Genomic DNA, 18,636 nt, shown 5'->3' with positions numbered 1-18,636 from the left:
CGTCATTGGCCCGAAGGGGGTGTCCAACGAGGCCTGTTTAGTGTTAATCACTGGCACGGAGGCCAATCAATGTAGATCCGGTTTGCATTAGACATCATCAAAGGAAACCTAAATAATAGCCTAGTAGTATGCTAATACACATAATACTAGGCCATAGCTTATATAAACAGAGTAAAACAGTGGTCACCAACCTTTTCTTAACCGAGGTCACTTTATGAGTCAAAATTGCAGAGTGCAATTATCTGCTGGGCGCAGAAGTGTGCCTACAATGTATTGTTTGATATCAATGAAATTATCAATAGCCTATAGGGCCTAACTACAGGGCAGTTTTATATCTCCCCCCCATTTTTTTTTTTAAATAAATAAATGACAGGCTATTTATGTTGACTGGAAATAAATATTGTTTCATGCATTTGCCTATTTTCATATATAGTATAATAAGAGATGTAGAGTCCCTTATATTTCAAAACTCGATTCTCAAGCTAGGCTATATGATAACACTGGTAAAAGGTCAGTTGTTATAGCTAGGCTATATGATAACACTGGTAAAAGGTCAGTTGTTATAGCTAGGCTGTATGATAACACTGGTAATAGGTCAGTTGTTATAGCTAGGCTATATGATAACACTGGTAAAAGGTCAGCTGTTATAGCCTATTACTTGTGAGGCACATCGGAGCATGAAATAACTTGTTTGTTTTTTTTTTTTCAATCTTTTTTTATTTCACTGGACTGATGGTCATGTTTCAGCGGAGGGCACGTTCATGATTTCTGAAAGTGTTGCACAAAAACAGTGTTGTAGTGGTGATCAGTGTCTCTGAATGTACCAAAACTGTCTTTAAGGCCCTCCGCTTAGATCAATGCAATCAGTGATTGATCTAGAGGGTGGAGGCCCTTCATGGCTAAATCACTGATATCAAATAACTTGACAAATGCTCCAACATTCTCGTCTATACACGGCCTCTTGAAAAAAATCTCATAGTGAGCTTTGTTTGGCCATTTTACTTGTTTACTTTACAGGTTGGCTATAAGTCTTAGCTAGCTAACGGTGAGTAGCCTACAAAGTGTAGCATAGCCTACACAGCGATTGCTACTGGCGGAAATCTCACGATACATGGCCCCATTCATTCTTTCCTTTACACGGATCTGTTGTCCTGGTCCCTTTGCAGAAAAACAGCCCCAAAGCATGATCTTTCCACCCCCATGCTTCACAGTAGCTATGATGTTCTTTGGATGCAACTCAGCATTCTTTGTCCTCCAAACACGACGAGTTGAGTTTTTACCAAAAAGTTCTATTTTGGTTTCATCTGACCGTATGACATTCTCCCAATCTTCTTCTGGATCATCCAAATGCTCTTTAGGAAACTTCAGACGGGCCTGGACATGTGTCCCCCTGCTTAAGCCAATACGTCAGGCACTGCAGGATTTGAGTCCCTGGTGGCGTAGTGTGTTACTGATGGTAGGCTTTTTTACTTTGGTCCCAGCTCTCTGCAGGTCATTCACTAGGTCCCCCCCGTGTGGTTCTGGGATTTTTGCTCGCCGTTCTTGTGATCATTTTGACCCCACGGGGTGAGATCTTGCGTGAAGCCCCAGATCGAGGGAGATTATCAGTGGTCTTGTATGTCTTCCATTTCCTAATAATTGCTCCCACAGTTGATTTCTTCAAACCAAGCTGCTTACCTATTGCAGATTCAGTCTTACCAGCCTGGTGGAGGTCTACAATTTTGTTTCTGGTGTCCTTTGACAGCTCTTTGGTCTTGGCCATAGTGGAGTTTGGAGTGTGACTGTTTGAGGTTGTGGACATGTGTCTTTTATACTGATAACAAGTTCAAACAGGTGCCATTAATACAGGTAACGAGTGGAGGACAGAGGAGCCTCTTAAAGAAGAAGTTACAGGTCTGTGAGAGCCAGAAATCTTGCTTATTTGTAGGTGACCAAATACTTATTTTCCACCATAATTTGCAAATAAATTCATTAAAAATCCTACAATGTGATTTTCTGGATTTTTTTTCTCATTTTGTCTGTCATAGTTGAAGTGTACCTATGATGAAAATTTTAGGCCTCTCTCATCTTTTTAAGTGGGAGAACTTACACAATTGGTGGCTGACTAAATACTTTTTTCCCCCACTGTATCTTCATATATTGATTCACATAATCAGTTATTTGTAATTTTACTTGAGGGGGTTCCACTTTGGGTTAATTAATTATGAACTAGTTTAAATAAGTAATTGTAGACAATTCGATTGAGGCAATTTCATAATTGATCAGATTCAACCTGGGCGAACCTTTTGGCCTAGAAAAACAGGGATAAACAAAAAAGATCTGTTGGTTAACCCAAACAATATATTGTACATTTTATGAAGTGACAGTTTGATTGGGGCTTCGTACTATTCTGTTATCAATTCAAACTACAATTCTAACACGGAATCACCTGTTTTACATAAGTATAATATTTTATTAGTATTTACTGTATATGCCAATGATGTTTATTCCATCCTATATGGTTTTTATGAGGGGTTGATGCTTGAGCATATGATTCTAATAAGGACAGTGCACTGTGACTGTATAGAGAATACCTATTATTACCCATTATACAGTGGGATCTAATCCTGTAGAGTCTGGAATGCTGTTATCCTGTAATATACTGAAAATCCACTTTTATATTAACCTTGAGCTGACTGAGCTTAGCTGCTGCACTGCGCAGCAGGCCCAGCCGCATCTCTCGCTCTCTCTATCCCTCTCACCTTGTGTCGCTCTCTGGCTATGCTCTCCAGTGCTGCCATGCTGCTATGCAGAATGCAGGCTTTACCCCTCTTTAGCTCGGCTCCAATTGGTCGCTCCTCCCAGAAAGTATAGAGTTGCTTAGGGACTGCAAACTTGGCAAAGAAGGGAGGTGTTACCTGGGTCCCAGAATGGCCCGTCTGTGTTTCTGTCTGTGGGTGCTCTATAGGAGAATAGCAATGATCTCTATCGTGCCAGGCTGCAGGGAGAAATAAATAAAAGGGGCTACAACAAAGATTTCTTAATGTCCAACAAGCTTTCTCTGCCCTTAACCTTGTTCTGAATACCTCCAAAACAAAGGTCATGTGGTTTGGTAAGAATGCCCCTCTCCCCACCGGTGTGATTACTACCTCTGAGGGTTTAGAGCTTGAGGTAGTCACCTCATTATAGTACTTAGGAGTATGGCTAGACAGTACACTGTCCTTCTCTCAGCACATATCAAAGCTGTAGGCTAAGGTAAAATCTAGACTTGGTTTCCTCTGTCGTAATTGCTCCTCTTTCAAACTAACCCTGATTCAGATGACCATCCTACCCATTCTAGATTACAGAGAAGTAATTTATAGATCGGCAGGTAAGGGTGTTCTCGAGCAGCCATCAGATTTGCCACCAATGCTCCTTATAGGACACATCACTGCACTCTATACTCCTCTGTAAACTGGTCATCTCTGTATACCCATCGCAAGACCCACTGGTCGATGCTTATTTATAAAACTCTTAGGTCTCACTCCCTCCATCTGAGATACCTCCACATACAACACTCGTTCTGCCAGTCACATTCGGTTAAAGGTCCCCAAAGCACACACATCCCTGGGTCGCTCCTCTTTTCAGTTCGCTGCAGCTAGCGACTGGAACGAGCTGCAAAAAACACTCAAACTGGACAGTTTTATCTCACTCTCTTCATTCAAAGACTCTCCACCTTGCCCTTTGTGCTGTTGTCTGTGCCCAATAATGTTGGTACCATGTTGTGCTTCTGCCATGTTGTTGCTACCATATTGTTGTCATGTTGTGTTGCTGCCATGCTATGTTGTCGTCTTAGGTCTCTCTTTATGTAGTGCTGTGTTGTCTCTCTTGTCGTGATGTGTGTTTTGTCCTATATTTTTATTCCAGCCCTCGTCCCCGCAGGAGGGCTTTTGGTAGGCCGTCATTGTAACTGAATTGCCTAGTTTTTTTTATTTTTTATACAATAGACACATTGTTCCATGTTTTTCAGGGCTATTGTCATCCATCTTGTAGCAGACAGCAGGTTCCTGGTCAATACATTGTAAGCTATTGACTATGTATTTGAACTGCGACAATTATTGGGGTAAAAGCTACTGCAGATTCAATCCATCAAAACACAGACACATTTAGCATGGTTGTCTTGTTATTGGCGGGATAACACTTTATTGCTTACAACATGGAGCTATTCAGACAAGCATATGTCTATAGCCCCCCCCCCTTTGTCTGAGAGTGAGTCTTTGGTGTGATCAGGCACGGGCTCTCTCACACACACACCCTGCAGCACCAAGGGTTACCATGGTGATGGGTTTGGGAGGATAAAAGAGTGGATAGATATTCTCTGATGATTTGTGATGTAGCCAATTGGTATGTCGAATGTAAATGGAGTGTGTCTGTATGCTTGGAGTGTGCAGCTGGTACCTGATGAAGAGTATGTCTGTCTGCAGGGCCAAGATATTATAGAGTTGAAATTAAATTAGCTGAAATAAATGTATTTATACAGTGCCTTCAGAAAGTATTCACACCCCTTTGTCCACATTTTGTTGTTTTACAGCCTGAATATAAAATGGATTACATTGAGATTTTTTGTCTCTGGCCTACACACAATGTTTTTGACATTTTTACAAATTAAAAATGAAAAGCTGAAATTGAGTCAATAAGTATTCAACCCCTTATTTATGGCAATCCTTAAGTTCAGGAGTAAAAATATGTTTAACAAGTCACAATACGTTGCATGGACTTTGTGCAATAAGTGTTTAACATGATTTTTTAAATCATTACCTCCTCTATGTACCCCACGCATACAATTCTCTGTAAGGTTCATTAGTCGAGCTGTAAAGGAGTGTGTAACTGGCTGCAGGGAAGTCAGGTGCAGGAGAGCAGAAATGGGAAGCACACGGAGCCCTTTATTGAGGCGAACAAAACACAAAACAAACGGGATACAATAACCCGGCGCAAACCAGCCTGGAGTACTCATACATTTACATATAACAATTCCACACACAGACATGGGGGGGAAACAGAGGGTTATATGCAAGACGAGTAATGAGGGAATGCAAACCAGGTGTGCGGGAAAACAAGACAAAACAAATGGAAAATGAAAGGTGGATTGGCAATGGCTAGAAGACCGGTGATGTCGACCACCGAACACCGCCCGAACAAGGAGAGGGACTGACCTCGGCGGAAGTCGTGACACGAGCAGTGAATTTTAAACACAGATTCAACCACAAAGACCAGTGAGGTTTTCCAATGGTCGCAAAGAAAGGCACCTAGAAAAAGCAGACATTGAATATCCATTTGAGTGTGGTGAAGTTATTAATTACTCTTTGGATGGTGTATCAATACTTCCCGTCACTACAAAGATACAGGCGTCCTTCCTAACTCAGTTGCCAGAGAGGAAGAAAACAGATCAGGGATTTTAAAACAGTTATAGAGTTTAATATTGTAGTTACTCCACAATAAAAACCTAATTGACAAGAATGAAGCCTGTACAGAATAAAAAATATTCCAAAACATACATTCTGTTTGCAACAAGGCACTAAAGCAGCATTTCACAGACTTGTAATCGTTAAGTACTAGAATGTTTTTCAGGATAAAAAATTTATGAAATAGAAAATCTGGTGCAGTCTGCTTTCCACCAGACACTGGGAGATTAATTCACCTTTCAGTAGGACAATAACCAAAAACACCAAATCTACAGTTTTGACTTAAATCTACTTGAAAATCGATGGCAAGACCTGAAAATGGTTGTCTAGTAATTTGACAAAGTTTGAAGAATTTTAGAAGACTTACCCAGAAAGAATAACAGCCGTAATCCCTGCCAAATGTACTTCTACAAAGTATTAACTCAGGGTGTGAATCCTTATGTAAATAAGATATATATATATATTTTAAACATTTTAAATAAATGTTTATGGGATATTGTGTGTAGATGGGTGAGAATTTAATCAAGAGAATTTAATCAATTTTAAATTCAAGTTGTAACATCAAAATGTGGAATAAGTCAAGGGTTATGAATAATTTCGGAAGGCACTGTAGCTGTTAGTGGTCTATTGACAATAACATCTCACTCTGCTTTTTGACGCTGACTCCTAAATACTTAGGATTGAACAGAAAATGTAGAACATTTGTTTATTAACTTGTATGAAATTACAATGATCTACCAATGCCAGCAGCTGCATACATTTCTTATTTATTTAGGCCTACCTATCAGGTATAATTATATTTGTACAATAATTCATGAGATACTAGCTAACACACTGTGAATAAATAATGTATCAATCTTTCCATTCAAATGGCATTATTTCAAAATTAAGTCTTTTAGATCAAAGAAACATACACAAATGGAAACTATAGAATAATTTATATATAACGATTTTGTTCTCATTTACATAACCTTTAGGATTGATCCATACATCTCTACGTAATTTAGAGATTAAGTCTGCAATTAATGACCGAATACATTTTCTCGAGGGCACTTGGGGACCAGCTTGATCGTGAAGACTGTTTTGAAAGTTCAAAGCAAACATGACTCTCATGCTGCAAAACAAGAAATAATGCACATTACTTGACCCTCGTTGACATGAAGCATTTTAAAACCACGCCAATTCCTATCCCTTTCTGTATTTGCAGATCTCAAGCTGTGACACAGAAAATGCGTCGTCTTCTTCTGCGATTGATGCACAAGGAGATGGAAGCAAAGTAAGGGCACCATTACATATTTAGTATGATGAATGCCAGTTCAGATCTACAATGCAGTTTACATTACTGGCTTTGCATTATCTAGATTAATATTTGTTTAGGTGGACAATAATGGTCCCATTGCCCTGCCATGTGTAGCAAAAGTGGAGCTTACATGCATATGATACTATCCCTCCACCATTTTCCGATTCGTTGGTCATGCATGCCAATGTTATAATATCAAACATTCTTCTCAAGTCGTTGTTGTAAAATATTGTAGTAAAATACAAGTATTTAAAATACAAAAGTCAAAATGAAGGTGAATTAAATACGTACTCACCACGGCCATTTTGTATTTTATCTGGATTAGGTGGAGATGGTGTTCTGGCTGCTCTCCATGTTGGCCAACCGGGACAGGGAGGAGATGTCCCGCACACTGCTGACCATGTCCAGCTCCCAAGACAGCTGCATCGCCATGCACAAGTCAGGCTGTGTACCCCTGCTGGTACAGATCCTTCACGACGGCCCAGGGGGCGCCGGAGAGGCGGATGGAAGTACAGGGTGCAGCCGGGAGGCCCGATCCAGAGCCAGCGCTGCCCTGCACAACATAGTGTACTCCCAGCCAGACGAGGGCCAAGCCCGGCGGGAGATGAGGGTGCTGCACGTGCTGGAGCAGATCCGCTCGCACTGTGACAGCGGCTGGGACTGGATCGAGAGCCACGTGGGGAGGCACTCCCCCGGAGGTACTACAACCACAGGTTAGTAGTGGAGGGAAGCAGGATTATTTTAGGTGATTAATGCCATCTCTATAGCACACTGTGGATTATACTGTGAATGTGAAAGTAATTCCAGCTGAACTTGTCTGTGTTGTATTCAGACATCCCTGAGACATTGGAGCCCCAGATCTGCCAGGCCATGTGTGCTGTCATGAAGCTCTCCTTTGAGGAGGAATACCGACAAGCCATGAATGAACTAGGTTAGTGAACAACATGTCAATGGGAAATATACTTCCAGCAGAGATGATAAAGCATAACCTTACTGACAAATATTATATGTGAATGAAGTGATTGTTCAGTTTGTGATGTGCATGGCTGGTGTGTCTCTGTTTAGGGGGGTTGCAGGTAGTCGCAGAGCTAATGCACTTGGACCAGGAGCTGTACGGAATGAAGAACGATCCCATCAATATGGCGCTTCGACGCTACGCAGGCATGGCGCTGACAAACCTCACGTTCGGAGATGTCGTCAACAAGGTAATGTATCATGAGAAAAGCATTAAAAAAACTGAGAGGGATACATATTTATCCCAATTGTTAAGAATATTTTTTTATTCAAGATAAATGACTCCTGTCTGACCTCTCTTTTACACAGGCCACTCTCTGCACAAAGAAAAGCTGCCTGCAGGCCATTGTTGCCCAACTTGCATCTGATAGTGAGGAACTACATCAGGTACAACATGGTTACTACCTACTATCCTAACTACTTGAGAGTGTTTTATTTTTTGTCAACATTTCAGAACCACGAGACATTACTCTTTTCAGTTTCAATGGTTTAAGTCAATGTTTCCAGTACCACATGGCTAAAGAGATATCTATTTTTCCCCTCACAGGTAGTGTCTAGTATTCTGAGAAATCTGTCATGGCGTGCAGACATCAACAGCAAGAGGGTCCTTAGGGACATAGGGAGTGTAACAGGATTGATAACCTGTGCTCTTCAAGCCACAAAAGTAAGATCACACCGAGATAATGTCATCGATGCATGGTGGCAATTGTAACCAAAGCAATAACCAAAGGAAACAATAGCAAAATATCTGCACAATTCTAATCTCTAATGCAATGTAAATGTAAAATCCCATTTTAGGAATCCACATTGAAAAGCCTCCTCAGCGCTCTGTGGAACCTGTCAGCACACAGTCCTGAGAACAAGGTAGCCATTTGCTCAGTAGATGGGGCACTGGGCTTCTTGGTCAGCACCCTCACCTACAGATGTCAGACCAACTCACTGGCAATCATCGAGAGTGGAGGTGGCATCCTGCGCAATGTTTCCAGTCTTGTGGCCACACGGGATGATTACAGGTATTTACTTGAATTGAATTCTACTGTATATCAGTGCAACAGTTTAATAATTACTGCCATACAGTTGAAGTCGGAAGTTTACATACACCTTAGCCAAATACATTTAAACTCAGTTTTTCACAATTCCTGACATTTAATCACAGTAAAAATTCCCTGTCTTAGGTCAGTTAGGATCACCACTTTATTTTAAGAATGTGAAATCTCAGAATAATAGTAGAGAGAATTATTTATTTTAGCTTTTATTTCTTTCATCACATTCCCAGTGGGTCAGAAGTTGACATACATTCAATTAGTATTGCATTGCCTTAAAATTGTTTAAAAACTTGGGTCAAACGTTTCGGGTAGCCTTCCAAAAGCTTCCCACAATAAGTTGGGTGAATTTTGGCCCATTCCTCCTGACAGAGCTGGTGTAACTGAGTCAGGATTGTAAGGCCTCCTTGCTCGCACACGCTTTTTCAGTTCTGCCCAAACATTTTCTATGGGATTGAGGTCAGGGCTTTGTGATGGCCACTCCAATACCTTGACTTTGTTGTCCTTAAGCCATAACTTTGGAAGTATGCTTGGGGTCATTGTCCATTTGGAAGACCCATTTGCGACCAAGCTTTAACTTCCTGACTGATGTCTTGAGATGTTACTTCAATATACCCACATAATTTCCCTTCTTCATGAAGCCATCTATTTTGTGAAGTGCATCAGTCCCTCCTGCAGCAAAGCACCCCCACAACATGATGCTGCCATCCCCGTGTTTCACGGTTGGGATGGTGTTCTTCGACTTGCAAGCCTCCCCCTTTTTCCTCCAAAGATAACGATGGTCATTATGGCCAAACAGTTCTATTTTTGTTTCATCAGACCAGAGGACATTTCTCCAAAAAGTACGATCTTTGTCCCCACATGCAGTTGCAAACCGTAGTCTGGCTTTTTTAATGGCAGTGGCTTCTGCCTTGCTGAGCGGCTTTTCAGGTTACGTCAATATAGGACTCGTTTTACTGTGGATGTAGATACTTTTTTACCCGTTTCCTCCAGCATCTTCATAAGGTCCTTTGCTGTTGTTCTGGGATTGATTTGCACTTTTCGCACCAAAGTACGTTCATCTCTAGGACACTGAACACATCTCCTTCCTGAGCGGTATGACGGCTGCATGGTCCCATGGTGTTTATACTTGCGTACTGTTGTTTGTACAGATGAACGTGGTACCTTCAGGCGTTTGGAAATTTCTCTCAAGGATGAACCAGACTTGTGGAGTTCTCCAAAAAAAATTCTGAGGTCTTGGCTGATTTCTTTTGATTTTCCCATGATGTCAAGCAAAGAGGCACTGAGTTTGAAGGTAGGCCTTGAAATACATCCACAGGTACACCTCCAATTGACTCAAATGATGTCAATTAGCCTATCAGAAGCTTCTAAAGCCATGACATCTTTTTCTGGAATTTTCCAAGCTGCTTAAAGGCACATTCTAATTAGTGTATGTAAACTTCTGACCCACTGGAATTGTGATACAGTGAATTATAAGTGAAATAATCTGTCTGTAAACAATTGTTAGAAAATGTACTTGTGTCATGCACAAAGTAGATGTCCTAACCGACTTGCCAAAACTATCATTTGTTAACAAGACATTTGTGGAGTGGTTGGAAAATGAGTTTTAATGACTCCAACCTAAGTGTATGTAAACTTCCGACTTCAACTGTAAATAACCACAAAATTAATTCTAATACGTTTTTTCTCTCTTTCAATTCAGGCAAATCCTCAGGGACCACAACTGCCTCCAAACGCTGCTTCAGCACCTGCGCTCTCACAGCCTGACGATTGTGAGCAACGCTTGTGGGACCCTCTGGAACCTCTCTGCCCGCAGTCCCAAGGACCAGGAGCTGCTGTGGGACCTGGGAGCAGTCAGCATGCTGCGCAACCTCATCCACTCCAAGCACAAAATGATAGCCATGGGAAGTGCTGCAGCTTTACGGAACCTGCTCACAAATCGGCCCCTCAAGTATAAGGATGCTGCGGTCATATCCCCTGGTTCCTGCATGCCCTCGCTCTACATGAGGAAGCAGAAAGCACTGGAGGCTGAGCTTGATGCAAAGCACCTTGCTGAAACATTTGATTCCATTGAAAAACAAAGCAGCCCCAAGCATCCAAGCATTAACAAGCCACTGCGGCATATCGAGAGCCTGGCAAAGGATTATGCATCTGACTCAGGCTGCTTTGATGATGATGAGGCCCCTAATGTCTCCAGTAGTCTGGATACAGGGAGTTTCTCCATGCTCTCCATGTTCCTGACCAATTCCAACTTTCTTCAAAACCAGCCTCGCAAGAAGGACAGTGAACCGGAGAGAGACGTGGAGCCACCACAGACAGAGGATAAGAGGCCCGCGCCTCCAGAAGACGAGGTGTCTGTTGCAGCAGGAAAATTAGCAAAAAAGATCACCAACACTGTGGCCAAGATTGATAAGCTTGTAGAGGACATTACCATGCATACATCTTCGGAGGACAGCTTCAGCCTTAGCTCAGAGGACCATTTTGCAGACTGGCCTTATGGATCAGATGAACTCCACGAGGCCCGGGCCAAGTCATGCTCCCCCTGCCGCCTCTCTGATACCAGCAACTTTGCACACAGAGAACGTCTAAACAGAGCCTATGCTCTCTTACGTCTCAAAACCACCCATGCAAGTTTGTCCACTGACAGTCTCAACAGTGGCAGTACCAGTGATGGCTATTGTGGTAGCAAGGACCAGATTAGGCCCTCAGCGAGGTCAGCAACAGCTCAAAGACGACCTAACAAGCTTGATCTTAAGGTGGCCCATCAAGAATATCTTAACATCAGAGCCCATGTTCTCAATGCGACAAATCCGATTGATGTGCCAGAGAGAGATTCTGTGGACAACAAAGAGGTTCAATTGCTTGTACTAAATAGCACAGAAACCGAGAAGAGCCAAGAGCTGCCCCCACAAACACCAGCTAGTGCATCAACTAAACTCTCTTCTGATGTCAGCATGACTTCCATAAAGCTGTCCCCTTCCTACCAACATGTCCCTCTAATTCAAAGTGTCTCCAAGTTTGGTGTTGCAAAAAGTGCCATCAATGTGCAGGCAGCTCAAGCAATGAGGAGACAAGCCTGGGTCCCAACTGTGATGACTGGAGGGAGTTTAGCCAAGTTTTCTCCAATGGGCTCTGCTAGAAGTCCAACCATTGGCCCAATGGAGACACTGCAGAAGTATTCAGTGGAGAACACCCCAATCTGTTTCTCCCGTTGCAGTTCCCTGTCCTCCCTCTCCTCTGGTGATGGAGCTCTTGACGGACAGAGTCAAAGTGAAAATGAGTTGGAGAGTGACTCATCACTTGAGATCATTGAAATGGAAGATGGGGATCTGGTCAATAGGGAGGAGGAGAATGAGACTCTGGAGGATTTAAGTGATAGCCAACTGCTAGTCACTGATTCAAAAACCTGTCTGAGCATTGGGTCTGATCCTATTGAAATTCCCTGCCCCACCAAACGTGAAAAGGTGTTCCTCAGGGGTGTATCACCAGGCATACTTGAGGACAGATCACCTTCAAGTTCATCAGAGAATTACATCCATGAGACCCCACTTGTGATGAGCCGTTGTAGCTCGGTCAGCTCACTGGGTAGCTTTGAGTCTCATTCAATTGCCAGCTCCATACTTAGTGATCCATGCAGCGGAATGATCAGTGGAACCATAAGTCCAAGTGATCTTCCTGACAGTCCAGGACAAACCATGCCCCCCAGTCGAAGCAAAACCCCATGCTTTGCTGAATCAAATGGACCAGAAACCCAAAATGCTGGGACAGCAGGGCAGTGGGAAAGCAGCTTGCGCAAGTTCATGGAAGTTGCAGACTTTAAGGAAAGGATCAACTTACCTCCAGATTTGGAGACCATGATCTATTTTACAGTAGAAAAACCCACAGAGAACTTTTCATGTGCCTCCAGCTTGAGTGCTCTACCTCTTCATGAGCACTACATTCAGAAGGATGTGGAACTGAAATTGACTCCCTTACTCCAGCAAAAGGACAACAATCCATCCTTCCCAAGGGCTCATGGAGATAGAGATGACAATGAGCATCCTTCTTTTATGGACCAAGGGGAGAGATATAGTGAGGGCAATTCAGATGATGATATAGAAATTCTCAAAGAATGCATCAATTCAGCAATGCCCTCCAAGTTCAGGAAAGTAATGCCCTCCTTGATCTCCACCTTACCCACCCATGTTCTAAACTCACAAACCCGAAAACCTATACCTGTTTATATGATGGTTCCTAGCAATGCCAATCAAATGTGCTCAGGGAGAAGGATTGTGATGCAACAAAAGGACTTATATCTTGATGATTCATCATACACTGATTCTGCCGAGGGCACCCCTGTCAACTTTTCCAGCACGACATCGTTAAGTGACGAAACACTTCAGTACCCAGTGAGGGACAAGGGGGCAAAAGATTGGAGGGTTAGAAGTATGAACAAACAGGAATTGTTGGATCAAGAAGCAAAGAGAATTGAAGACCTTCGGGTTTTCTCGCACTTCCACAAACCCACTAAAATGACCAGTCAGCCTGATATACCAGTCAATCAAATGAGCAGGTCAATCAAACATGTCATTCCCACTCAAAGAGTACTAATGCAGAGCAAAGAAGTTGCTGATAGAGTGGCTAATCAGAGAAACCGTGATCAATCACCCAATCAACAAAGACAAAAGCAGGGACAGGTCCTGACAAGGACACTGGATCTACCTATCATAAAGCAAAACACAGAAGGGAACCAAAATCAGAGAGCACTAGAGAGAAATAAGGCTTTTCAGTCCATGCCCCATCCAACACCTACAGGGGAAGCCATTTACTGCTTGAATGATGACCAGACAGACAAAGAGGAGGGAGTGATGAAAAGGACAGGGAGAAAACAGATGAGAGAGTCCAGCAGAAACACTCTCTCCCGAAGTATGACTAATATTGGTCGGATTGACAATTCCCAGACAAGACCCAAAGGCTTTAATAGGATCAAGCACAAACTAATCATGGAGGAAACACCCCCATGTTACTCTCTTAGTTCATCTCTTAGCTCTTTGAGTGATGCAGAATTTGAGGAACACCAATCAAAATCCCAGCAAGTATGGGTGAAAAACAAACACAACAAGATATCTAACCAGGTCCAACAAACAAGACCAATGCACATCCACAATCAGTATGAGGAACAAAGCTCACCAAGCTCAGTCAGTATGGATTCAGAGGATGATCTTCTGCAAAAATGCATAACATCTGCAATGCCCAAGCAGAGGAAGAAGCTATCCGCAAGAAAGAAAGCAGAGAAGAAGCAGAAACAAAGAAACGACATGCAGAAAGTGTCCGGTGGATGGAACAACGAACAAGACTTTGACAGTGACGATATAGCATCTGATAAAGACTCAGACCTCAACAGTGTTGAATGGAGAGTAATACAAGAAGGAGCTAATTCTGTTGTCACAAGGTTACAAGCATCAAAGTCTCAAGAACATTCCTCTGAAGAGACTGAATCTGTCCTCTCATTCATGTCTGGATCTAGCTTTACGCCTAAAGAAAAGAAGATATTTAAAGACAAAAAAGCAAACAAACCACTGGACTTTAACCAACGTAAACCAGTTCCAAATCTACCAGTGGTCTTCAGAGGTAGAACAGTGACATACACGCCTAAGAAAGAGACAAATCTTTCGCAAAGGCCGCCTCCTAATAAAGAATCCCCCAAAACAGATGCTCCAAAGAATCCAAACCTTGCTCAACAGAGGTCAAAGAGTCTCCACCGTTTGGGACAACCCCTGGACTCCACACAGTGGTGTTTGCCGAAAAGAAGCTCAACCCCACCTCCGAGGATACCAAAGAGCTCATCCTCTGGATCATCTCAAAGCTCTACTCCATCGAGACAGTCACAGAAGAAAATAATCTCCCCCTCACAAACAAGTAAATCTGTTCCCCAAAAAGATAACACACCAGCAAGTAGTCCACCTGAAAGGAAGGGACGTTCCACTGTTCCTTCAAATCAGAGCCCAATACCTCCAGGACACAAAACACAGAAGTCACCCGTCCGAATACCCTTCATGCAGAATGCAGCAAGACAGTCCAGAACTCTATCGCCATTGGTAACCAACCAACCCACAAGTATCAGCAGACAAAACAGTCAGGTGGCTGGAAAAATAATCCCTCCAGCCAATCGTTTTGACTTAGTCCGCATGACATCTACCCATTCAAGCAGTAGCGAGTCTGACCGCAATGGGTTCCTGAGGCAATTGACCTTTATCAAGGAATCAAAGACAAGGATGAGACGTGACATTTCGTCCTCACGCTCTGTGCCTACCTCGCAGCACGCATCGCCCAGAAAAGCAATTCCAGGTGCTCCTGCAGTCTTCCTATGCTCATCTCGATGCCAAGAGCTAAAGGCAGTTGCTCAGGGACCAAGAAGAATGCAAGGAAAGGGCCCCGGGCAAAGGCAAGAGCCAAGGCAGGAGCAGGGGCTTCAAAGGCAGACTGTGACTCTGTCCAGAGCCTGCTCTAGTGACCGAGACCTCTCAACGAGGTGTCCAGCCAGGAGAACCAGCTCAGAGAGTCCCTGCAGGGTGCCTCCGAGAAACGTCTCCGCAACCAAGCAACAGGCAAGAGACAACATCAAGCGCCATTCCTCATCGCCCAGCATAAACATACTAAGCAGAGTAACCAGCCGCTCCTCCCTCCGCTCCTCGTCCTCCGACTCAAGTGGGCGAGCCAAGAGTGAGGACGATACAAAGAAGAAGCAGCAGAGAACTGGATCACACCTCAATGACAGAGTCACCTGGAGGAGGATTCGGGATGAGGATGTGCCTCAAATCTTGAAGAGCACTCTGCCATCTACTGCATTGCCTCTGTTGCCTGTTCCTGAAGGGCCAAAACCAAAACCACCGGCACTGCCAAGGAAACTGCCGACCATTTTACTAAAGTCAAGAAAGACGAGCGACGCTACAGTCCAAACAGAGGATTTCTCGTCCAACAAGACCAACTCAAGCACCTCTCCAACTGTTGAGACAGCTCCAATCATCTCAGAGGAGGCAGCGAGACTAGCCCTCCTTAGAAAGATCAGCATTGGCTCCGGCCAAGATGGAGACTCTGATGGATCCCTAAAGAGTTACAGCACAGCATCCTCTGGAAACGCTCACTCTGTGGAAACTCACACAGGCGGCGTCGGCCATTTCCGTCAGAGCTCCCCCAGCAAGGCAGTTCGGGTCACCCCATTCAACTACATACCCAGCCCCATGGCCTGCTGCCTGCAAGATGCACAGAGCCAAGCAACAACAATCAATGAGAAGTCATGTGAAAAATCTGAAGCCTAGTACATACTACGTAGTACCATATGTAATTCTGTACAATTGAGATGAGAAAAATCCTACTGTGTTCCTGATTGAAACTAACACAAATACTTGTGTATATCAATCCTTTTACCTCGGGTATTGAACCTTCTTTTTCCTCACTGCATCAGAAACATGTCTTCAAAAAAGAACACTCGTCATTTCAAATCATCTGATCCCACATGTCATTCATACAAGTTGGATGTATGCATTAAGACAGGACTTCATTGGATAGAATAACACTATCCTATATTTAGAGAGGAGTTACGGGGAGTAGCCTAATCTCGTACAAAATGCACATTTTTGTACTTTTTGTATTTGTATATAAACCATTGCTTGTTAGAAGATTAGTGTAGACATGACAACATAGGAAAAAAATACAATTGTCTGTGGATTTCAAGACATACAGCACCATCATCAAAATGAAGGAACAACCATTATTGAAAAACAATATGCAAATCATTGAGTGAAAACCCAGCTGGAAGACTTGTGTGTTTTTGAAAAGGTACTACTGTGGCTCCAAACTCATTTGAAAAAGACTGTTGAAATACATCAAAATATGGACATAATATTATGTAAAGTATTTACTATGTACCCACATGTTACTGCTTTGCCTTCGCCACACTATTTACTACTGAGGATACCACACTGTTAGCCTTCACTTTAGAACCACTGCAGGAATTATTATTGCCAATAGTTAACGTTAAATAATCAGCACTGCTGGAACACTATGTTAACTGTATTCTGTTTTAGAAGCGGTATTGTAAATGCATGCAGACCAATGTTCCCTCAACTGAGCGCATGCGCAGCCGTGCACCTCCTCCAGGACTGCCACGCAGAAAAAAAGCCAGATGGCTCAGAGATTCAAGAGTTTGAACTTCACTGAGTTCACATTATATATAGCAACATTTTCTGTGATCGAATCAACATTATATCAGGCCATGTTTAATGCAACAAAACAAAACCATCTTTGCAAGATTTAGTCTGTTATTTTGTTGTAGGCAGAGCCAGATCGCAACGGAGAAGAATTATATTTGCGGGTGTAGCCCACGATCTGAATGCAAGTGAATGCGCTTTTCAGATCAGAGCCGCGCGTGTTGATATTCTTTGGTAGATAGCGAGTTATTCGCCCAGTTATAGATAAGTATAGGTCAGCAATGGAGAGTTACTGCTTCATATAATAGCACAAAACGTGTAGGCTACATTTCAAGCTCGTTGAAAAGCCAGTCAGGTAAAAAGCTTGTGTCTTAATTAAAGGGGCAGTGTTGTATTTTGAGACAGGCGTGAATATGCACATAAACCAATAGGAAGAGGGGTAGCCTACATTGTCTAATTCGCTGTATGGTAATAATAATTAATTGAATTTTGTAAAGTGGTTTCTTGCATCATATAATACTATACAATGCTATTTGTTTTACCCATGGTGTTACAGAATAAGTTTAAAAAAAGAATGAATTAATGTCAAGCCCTTCATAATGTAAAAACGTTTTTAAAAGACTCATGCAATGTAGGCCTGCATTGAACACCACATATAGGCTACTGTAGGCTATTTCATAGAAATCAAAAGCTATTTCCATGTGAATGTTATGGGATTTGCTCCATTCGTTTTGTTGGTAGGCCTACATTATGCTCAAATAGCCACAATAGCCTATTGGTTACTGTCTAAAACTGTAAACACACGTCGGAAGTTGGACAAAATTCTCACAACATTCAAGTTTCCGTTCACAAGACCTCAAATTTGATTTGCGCAGCGCACCAAAAAAATTGAGGGAACATTGGTGCAGACAGTAGAACTCTATAAGCTTCCCAGTGAGCAAAAACTCTGTGTTGCTCCTTACAGCATGCTAAATACACCTGTATTACACCTGTTAATATTGTAGATGTTGAACTAAAATTAACTTCTCCTCAGTGGCATTCTTCCTTATTTAAAAAGACCAACATAAAATAACCAGCCATGAAACATGCATTTCTTGTCCATCACCATTCTGGATCAAGTGGCAGTGACAATATGCCATGCTCATTGATTCTAATTGTAGATGAACAGTCTGAATGACTGTATTTCAACATAATAGCTGTAAATGCCTTTGTCTATTGAATGCTATGACATATGTGTTCGCCTCTAGAATCACTTAAAGTAATCACAGAGCAGGTACTGTACAATATGGTGTGATGGTGGATGATGGTCATTAAGAAACAACTGTTGGGTTCTACACAAGAGTACACATACATAAATTATTCTGTAGAAATATTTACAGAAAGGTGTTAATATCCGCTTAACGTCTTGCTGTCAGTAGTGATAGGTCAACGAACTCAAGCATAAAGACCTTAGAAATAAAAATGCATATTCTCTGTAGTTGTAACATCACCTGTTCATATGTTCTCTTAAGAGATGTAACCAAGACAAATCGATTGAGAGAAGTGCTTGACAGAAATGAAACTAATCTGGCGTGATTTCCATGGAATTTAAGAGCTGTTTATTCTCATTTAATATACAATGTTAAATTGAGTCAGGTAACATTTCCAAAGCATTTGAGTAATGCAATTAA

The 18,636-nt window shown here is 42.4% G+C and overlaps 1 protein-coding gene across 1 annotated transcript in view; it reads left to right on the top strand.

The window, feature by feature from the left end:
• Positions 1 to 17,390, top strand: part of apc2 (APC regulator of WNT signaling pathway 2) — a 34,732-nt gene extending 17,342 nt beyond the window's left edge. Inside the window, exons 8-14 of the mRNA XM_024422526.2 lie at positions 7,046 to 7,433; positions 7,553 to 7,651; positions 7,786 to 7,925; positions 8,044 to 8,121; positions 8,282 to 8,398; positions 8,533 to 8,747; positions 10,480 to 17,390. Of these exons, the coding sequence (XP_024278294.1) occupies positions 7,046 to 7,433; positions 7,553 to 7,651; positions 7,786 to 7,925; positions 8,044 to 8,121; positions 8,282 to 8,398; positions 8,533 to 8,747; positions 10,480 to 16,075 (6,633 nt within the window). The 3' untranslated portion in view covers positions 16,076 to 17,390. The remainder of the gene's footprint in view (positions 1 to 7,045; positions 7,434 to 7,552; positions 7,652 to 7,785; positions 7,926 to 8,043; positions 8,122 to 8,281; positions 8,399 to 8,532; positions 8,748 to 10,479) is intronic.
• Positions 17,391 to 18,636: the final 1,246 nt, after the last annotated feature.

This window comes from Oncorhynchus tshawytscha, linkage group LG05, assembly GCF_018296145.1.
Source record: "Oncorhynchus tshawytscha isolate Ot180627B linkage group LG05, Otsh_v2.0, whole genome shotgun sequence".
Taxonomy (NCBI): domain Eukaryota; kingdom Metazoa; phylum Chordata; class Actinopteri; order Salmoniformes; family Salmonidae; genus Oncorhynchus; species Oncorhynchus tshawytscha.
This window is presented reverse-complemented; position numbering and strand designations above follow the sequence as displayed.